At 36.0% G+C, this 8,325-nt stretch overlaps 1 protein-coding gene across 4 annotated transcripts in view; it reads right to left on the bottom strand.

The window, feature by feature from the left end:
* Positions 1-395: 395 nt before the first annotated feature.
* LOC127437088 (genetic suppressor element 1-like) overlaps positions 396-8,325 on the bottom strand; it is a 78,852-nt gene continuing 70,922 nt past the window's right edge. For 3 of the 4 annotated variants that reach the window (XM_051691741.1, XM_051691742.1, XM_051691740.1), the window contains exons 11-16: positions 6,488-6,758; positions 6,243-6,356; positions 5,284-5,610; positions 3,608-3,874; positions 3,195-3,298; positions 396-2,011 (exon numbers count right to left, since the gene is read on the bottom strand). In XM_051691741.1, the coding sequence (XP_051547701.1) occupies positions 1,874-2,011; positions 3,195-3,298; positions 3,608-3,874; positions 5,284-5,610; positions 6,243-6,356; positions 6,488-6,758 (1,221 nt within the window). In that variant the 3' untranslated portion in view covers positions 396-1,873. The remainder of the gene's footprint in view (positions 2,012-3,194; positions 3,299-3,607; positions 3,875-5,283; positions 5,611-6,242; positions 6,357-6,487; positions 6,759-8,325) is intronic. The other variant, XM_051691743.1, reaches the window with a different exon arrangement.

Raw genomic sequence — 8,325 nt, 5'->3', positions numbered from 1 at the left:
TGCATTGTATGGACCTACAGAGCTGAAATATTCTTCTAAAAATCTTTCAGTCATTTGTGTTCTGCATAAGAAAGAAAGTCATACACATCTGAGATGGCATGAAGGTGAGTAAATGAGAGAATTTTCATTTGTAGGTGAACTAAGCCTTTAAGTTATTAAATAAGAAGAAAATTGAAGTTAAGAATATTTTTATTCTCTGTTCTTTGAATCTGCTAGCTGAAGTAGACGTTACAGTGTACTGTAACTACAATGTATCTTCATATGTCTAATGAATGTAGTATTTAGTGTATTTTAACAAATTAAATAAACAAATAAAGACAAATAGGGGGTCTCAAGCCCCAGAAATAGGATCCGGCAATTGGATGTTTGATTTAAAAATGATAACAGACAGAATGTAAATTAATGTGTTTTATTTATTTTGTTGTATTGCAACAGGGTCAAACAACATCTGAAAGCTCTTGTTCCACTTGTGGATGAATCATAACCATTAATTCCACAAACTTTGCTCATTCATAGACAAAATATGGCAAGACATTACTCATTTTTTCCAGGAATTACATCAATGTATCTATAAATAAGTATTTTTACTTTCAACAAGTCATATATTAACTTATTTTTCATTTCACAAAAAATTACAACTAAAAACATTTCAGTTTTGTTTTTTTGCAACAACCATTAATGGCTGTTCATGTTCATTTCCATTTCCTACAAAAACCTATTTTCACACTTCATTCTTGTTTTAAATATTATAAACTTACAATATTAACCACAGAGATAGAGCTGATTTATTCTACATGCGGTGCTGGATGCATATTCACGAGCGCCACCATGTCAAATATTACACGCTTTAGCTCAATAATCCTCTGTAATTAGATGATTTCATTGACAAAATAACATAACCATGGCTGCTTGCCAATAGCACATTTATAACTTGGCATCAGTATCTGAGAAATTGTTTTAAAATGTGATGCTGACTCTAAGCCACTAGGTGTCAGCGCAACATAAAAACGCAAAAATAAGTGCACCTTTAAAAGACAACATAATCACTTTCAAGACATTCTTACACAATAAATAAACTACAACAAAATCAGTGTGTTTCCCAAATGTTTATCAATGATCATCTTGCAGACCTATTAGGTTTTTAAAAGAGGACTCTAAAATTACCCTCACGTTTTCCCCATTCTGACCAGCAGTATCCTGTCAAAACATTCAAATGTTTATATTTCAAATTACAGGCCTTTTATAATTAATCATTTATAATGAAAGCATACGAAACATGAATTTGACAATATTTTACATAATAATAAAATGGTATAAATATTACAATATTTTAACTAAACATTTTTGAACATGTCTTCCCTCCTCTAGTACAACAGTTGTGTACCCATTGGGCATGAGACACCTTAATAAGTTTGAAGTGCATTCTCAGAGCTTTTTGCAGGCAAAACAGCCAAATGGAAATGTTTATTCATCTCTAACCATCTCTGGATTGTTTTTCTGCACCTCTTGACATTAGTCTTTTAAATATCCTCCATTAGATTTAGTCCATATACTGTATGTCAAGTTCTGGATATGTATCATGTTCTTTAGATAGCTGTAAATGTTTGTTTTGTTCAGGGTTAGATTCTGTATATAGTGGTAGGGTTTGTAGTGCAGAATGCCACAGTGAGGCATCAGACATTGGCACCAGAATGTGGCCAATGGCTTTGTCTTATCTTCCTCATGCCAAAGCTGAAATCACACATTAAGTCATTGAAGTCCTGGTAAAATGAGGCCACACTGATTTCTTCTAATTCTACTGCAGTGCTCAGTATATTGCAGTCTTCGGGTTCAGATGGAGTGCTGTGTATTCACTTTAAAAGGGTGAGTAAGGTCACCTCGGTGAAGGCCTCTTGTAGTACTCTCTGTGCCAGTGTAACAGTGGCAGTGCCAAACATTTCTTCAAGTGCTCCAGTTCGGCCTGCATATGATCTCTCTTCACTGACAGATTGTGCTTCTGTACCAAGAGCTCCTAATATGGGGAAAAAAAGAGGAGTCTATACACTGTACAGTAGTGTTCGACTGAAATATGATTTTAAATGATCACTACCGATATCTAGAGAGCAGGGTGGCAGATGAACAATATACTGTAATGCTGATCTACTGTGTGGAATATAAATTTTATCAAGTTTAATAAGATTTGCACAAAATAAAAAATAAAAATTAGGGCTGTCAATCAATTAAATGTGATTGGCATGTCATGTAACTAATTCAGTTAAAAACGAATTAATTAATCAAATTAACCGCATATCATTATTTGCTGACAATGGACCCAAAATAAAATTCAAAATAAACAATAAATAATCATTCAAATAAGTTGCATTATTATGGCAAACGAGTACAGCATTGATTTGACAATACAAAAAGCGCCTTTATAAGTCAGTATATTGCTGGTTTTATTCCCATATCATTGAACAAGCCTTAAAGTAAACAGCAACCCAATTTACAGTTGAGTTCATCAATCTGTCCTGTTCTCACAGGAGATTTCTATTTTTAATTGTCTGTCTATGTACATGTGCATCAGACAGAGTCTTTTGGAGTGTCTTATTGGTTTTCATCGCCATAAACACTAAATTTTAAGGATGCTGTGACGGGTTAAAAGTAGTTGAAACTAGGAACATTTTGTCTTGGGACCCCTGCATTCTGTTGTGCTTTGTCCAGCTTTCAAGATCGCGCTCTGGTTGTCATTCTGTGGCCACACTGCTTGTGAGGTTTGTTGAAGCTGACTGCCCCCTGCTGACGCGGCTCGTAAAACCACATGTACCGTACTTAAAGCCTGAATTGCTCTGATGTTAGGATAATATGTAATATGATAATTTTATTACGCAATTTATGTACGGGTCGGGAGGCATGATTAATTGTGTTTTTTTCAGTTTTTTTAGTAAGTAGAAGAAATATATATATGGCCAATATATCTGTCTGATAAGCATGTATATAAATTGTAAAATAAATGAGAAACACATGAAATTGATGAAATTAAATAAACACTTATTTTGCACTATACATGCTCAAAATGAACTCAAATCCACAGAAAATGTAGATTTTGATGCTGAATCAAAAGGAACCTAACACTTCTATTAATCAGTCAATCAGGCACAGTATCGTAGTTTTTGCCAATATCGCCAGTCATCAACACTGTAGAGTCTTACTCTTACCCTCATGCTCTGAGAAAGCTGCTCAGCTGTGAGAGTGAGATTGTAATGCTGTGTCTCAAGACGTCTACACTCACTATGAAGAACCTGATGCTCTACACTTCTCTCTGAGACAGAGAGAGAGAGAGAGAGAGAGAGAGAGAGAGAGAGAAAGGTTGAGTAATAAACTTTGATCACAAAGTTATTAATTAGAACACAATGTCATATGTTGCATATAAACTATCTATAATTGATGCTTTAGATAGGGTAAAAAACAACACAAACAATGGTTGTGTTCATGTAGCATCGATCCAGTTCAGCTCTTTTGGAATTTAATGGAATTGTTTTTTTTTTCTTTAGTTAGACATATGCATATTAAAAGTCCATCATGTTCGCTTATTTATCCAAAGAATGTAAAGTGCTGTATGTAACCTTACCCTCTATGTACTCCTGATATGCCTCAAATATTGACTCAATCCCTTTCCACCTGGGACTCAAAGTCTCATCTTCACCATTTTCATCCTCACTGATGTCCTCCCCAGCTGAAAGCTCATGCCTCACCCCTGGAGAGTCTTGGTAGGGTGAGATACGGCAAAAGCGGCCATTGGGCTCTACATGAGGGACCTTGTTTACTGCACTTTGTAGGTCAGGAGGGTGATACTTAGACATGTCAAACTGCTTGTTCGCTCCTACAGTGGCACCTACTGGAAAACACAAAACAAATGTTTAACACTGCACTTTCTGACTGTGCAAAATTTCTCAAATGTTGAGATCAACCGATATCATGATTTTCACAACCAATAATTTTGTCGGTTAAGTGTCCTATAAGCAATATGCAGAAACATTTTTGTAATTATTACAAATATGAAAGTAATTGTATCTTATTATTATATAATATATACAGTATATTGCTAATATATTTTATTGTATTAGCAATAATCATCATTATCATTATAATTATTATTATATGTATTTGTGGCAGACCTTCTTATGAAGGAGGAAGCGGGAGCCAGGTAAACATCCAAACGCAAGACATTTATTAACACACACACTTTTCAGTGTCACACATAACAGTGTGCTTTGAGCACACCCTCAACATAGACACATACACAGACAGCTTTGTGCGTCTCTCTCTCCTCCACTGCGGTTCTGGCTGCGGCTTTATCTATCACCCGCTAACACCGTACTCGCCAACAGCTGCGAGAGATAATTCTCCCCAGGTGTCCATCCCGGCCTCACTCCACACCGTCTTCGCTCGGCCACGCCCTGCTCGCCACAGTATTATTACTACATTTATGCCATTATATTTATGCAAAATTGTTTAGCTATCTACATGGTCACAAATGTAATTTCATCTTTGTTTTGTGCTAAAACTGTTATTCTTAAATGCACTGCTATACATTTCTCACTTGAGAATAAATGGCGGCATTTATCGGCAGACCTGATATTGAAGAACCGATAGTTGATCAAAAGAATATTCAAGAGTTCAATACAAGTTAAGCTCAATTGTATGCAATCGAATCGTCCCTCCTTTTCTTTAATAAAAAAACAAAAATCAAGGTTACAGTGAGGCACCAACAGTGGAAGTAAATGACGTTTTAAAGACAGAAGTGTGAAGCTTATAATTTTATAAAAGCACTTAAGTTAATTCTTCTGTAAAAATGCATATATTATTTGAACTGGAAAGTTAAGTTGTCATTTTATGGTTTTAAAATTTGTTGACATTACATCATCATGGAAATTAATTTGTAAATTTGTGATTTTATAACAATAAAATCACGTTTACGCACATATTGTTAATGTCTTGTGGCTATACTTTTGAAAAAGTGAGTATTTTAACGTGCAAAAAATTGGCCCCATTAACTTCCATTGTAAGTGTCTCACTGTAACCTCGATTTTTGCTTTATTTTTTAAAGAAAAGGACGGACGAGTCTAAATAAATTTTTGTGGTAATCAACATTATTCCACAAATGTTGTCAATTAATTAACTTGTACTGAATCCAGAATATTCCTTGAAGTAGAGATGTGTGAATACTGATAAAACTATCGGTCAAACCGAGTATAAGTCTACCTCTACTAAAATCTGAGCAGCACCAAAAGAATAAAAAGTCACCTTTTTGTTTATGTTGAGTTGTTTGGGTAGACTGCAGTACAGACTGATGGAAGTGTTGAGCAAACTCCTTAGGGTTTATGTTCTCCCAGACTTTGTGTCTGCCGTTTAATCCATTCAGCCCAGGTGGGTGATCCTTGGGTCTGGTGAGGGGCAGCTGAGCACTGGCCTGCAGGCTGGGAGTCCCTCTGATGGGAGAAGCCTCTTTGGGTTGGTCTTGGGCATGGAGAGGAGCCAGTGGTGGGAGGTCTGGAGGTCGAGGGTTTTCGGGGGAGGGATTGAGGGGTTCAAGGTGATCATTATTGACTGACTGATTGAGATGTGAGACAGCTGTATGATGAAAGAACAGCACAGGTGTCAGAAACAAGTGCAAACTATAACAAAATGGATATTTGATAATATACTGTATCATGTTAAAAGGATCATATCAGCAAGAAAAAAAACGTTTTCCTTGATCTTTTGAAATAAGAGTTCGATGTACTGTGTAAACAAACTGTAACAAAACTTCCTACCCAGTCAAGCACATCTATTGTGTCTAAGCTGTAAAAATCAAACAAAGGTTAGCCACATTTTGTGACTGTCTGTGTGTAGTACCTACAACTCTGCACATCCATCAGAAGGATCCCAATGTAAGAAAAGAGTGGATGAAGCTCTGTAATCATTTCAGTTGGATCTCAAGTGTTTGAGCGGCACATTTCTGCATGGAATGTTTTGTCAATCTGTCACGATGTAATGCAAGCTAGCCATAACAGAGATCATTTACATATGTAGCAGCCTGAACAATTTTAAAGGTCAGAGAGAGGGTGGAAAATCATCATTTCAAATTGCGTTATGACTATTTTTGGTGTCAAAAAGCTTGACTAACATTATGAGTTGACCGAAAAAAGATATGATCCCTTTAAATTTTTGTTGTACCCAGTACATAATTTGAACAGTACTAAATCTTAATTCACTGTTCTCACCGGACACTGAAGTAGACGGACTGGAACGGGTTGTGTCTGAGGCATATCTGAGGGTGTCCAGAGTTATGTTTTTTTGTTTGATAGCTTCCAACAAGTCCATGATCTTCTCGTTTTCTGCAGTAAAAAAAAATAATTATTATATAGACCAATAAGTCTATTTCTTTTACTTTTAGACAATAAAAGTTCTGTGTATTTGTAACAACATTTTTAAGAACTTTTCTGGGTGTATGACTGTGTGTACGCACTTTTTCTTTTCTCCAGACTGACATGGTCCAGACTGAAGATACTGAGGAAATGCTTCTTGTCCTCCAGTTCAGCAGTGTTGTCCATCTCCTCTGGGGTGTATCGTGTGGTGAGAGGAGACTGAGGAGGAGGAGTCTTCCGTTTGTTCTGCACTGTTGTAGGTGAAGGGACTCTCTCCTGCATCATTTGCTTCCTTTTCTTCCTCTTCATCTCCAGCAGCTCATCACACTTAGAGAGAGTGCTCAGTCCAAACAAACCCAGAAACTCCATCTTCTGCAAACAGAAACATGCAAAGATGATAATGAAGTGAGATGTTGTTGATGAAGTTTGATGTTTGTGAAGGCTGCAGAACTCACTAGCTGGCTTTTGCTGGAGCTGGTGTTTCCAGCATGGACCCTGGCATGAATAATGAATGCAGTTGCATTGTTTGACTGTTGCCAGGTTGCGGCTGTCAAGTGGAGTCGGAAATATCATAATTACGAGTTACGTATTTACCAGTTTTGTTGTGTTTTGTGTACCAAGTGTTGAGGTCTGTGTGTGTCTGTGTTTAAAAACCAATTAAAATCTTTTAAAATCCACAGACAACTAGCATGCAGTTCCCCAAAGTTACAAACAGAAGGTATGACAAGCCAATTTAGCTTTTAATGCTTCCAGCTTTACTCTTTGTAATTGCATTTTCACTAGTAAATTTCAATCAGAGAGCTCTAAAATAGATTTTCTACTAGTAAGAATTCCAGTTGCAGAGCTCTACAACTGAATTACAGAGCTCTGAAATTATATTCTTACTAGAAATAATTGCAATTAAAGAGCTACAATTTCATTCTTACTAGTAAGAATTCCAATTATAGGGGGCCTGGGTAGCTCAGCAAATATTGACGCTGACTACCACCCCTGGAGTCATGAGTTCGAATCCAGGGTGTGCTGAGTTACTACAGCCAGGTCTCCTAAGCAACCAAATTGGCCCGGTTGTTAGTGAAGGTAGAGTCACATGGGGTAACCTCCTCATAGTCGTGATTAGTGGTTCTCGCTCTCAATGGGGCGCGTGGTAAATTGTGAGTGGTTCGCGGAGAGTAGCATGAGCCTCCACATGCGGAGTCTCCGCGGTCTCATGCACAACGAGCCACGTGATAAGATGCGCGGATTGACATCTCAGAAGCGGAGGCAACTGAGACTTGTCCTCCGCCACCCGGATTGAGGTGAGTAACCGCGCTACCACGAGGATCTACTAAGTAGTGGGAATTGGGCATTCCAAATTGGCAGAAAAGGGGATTAAAAAAAAAAAGAATTCCAATTATAGATCTATGCAATAAAACATATTTTTAATGTGATTTTGTTTTACTAATGTAATTAGCTCTCTAATTTGAATTCTTACTAATAAAAATTCAATTATACAGCTCTGTAATTAAAAATGAACAGGAGTCAATTGAAACATGACAAGTAAACATTCAATTGTAGAGCTCTGTAATAAAAAATTTTCTAGTAAAAATACTCTCTAATTACAAGTAAAAATTTCATTAAAGAGCTCTGTAATTTAAATTCTTACTAGTAAAAAATAGTTAGAGAGCTCTCTAACTGGAATTCTTGTAAATATTAAACTGTAGATCTCTGTAATTAAAAATGAACGGGAGTCAGTGGAAACAAATGACAAGTAAACATTCAATTGAAGAGCTATTTTCATTATTACAATTTTTATTGATTCTCATACAATATAGAACAAACAATATATATATATATATATATATATATATATATATATATATATATATATATATATATATATATATATATATATATATATATATATATATATATATATATATATATATATATATATACAAAA

The sequence above is a fragment of the Myxocyprinus asiaticus genome, chromosome 48, assembly GCF_019703515.2.
Source record: "Myxocyprinus asiaticus isolate MX2 ecotype Aquarium Trade chromosome 48, UBuf_Myxa_2, whole genome shotgun sequence".
In the NCBI taxonomy this organism is placed as follows: Eukaryota; Metazoa; Chordata; class Actinopteri; order Cypriniformes; family Catostomidae; genus Myxocyprinus; species Myxocyprinus asiaticus.
This window is presented reverse-complemented; position numbering and strand designations above follow the sequence as displayed.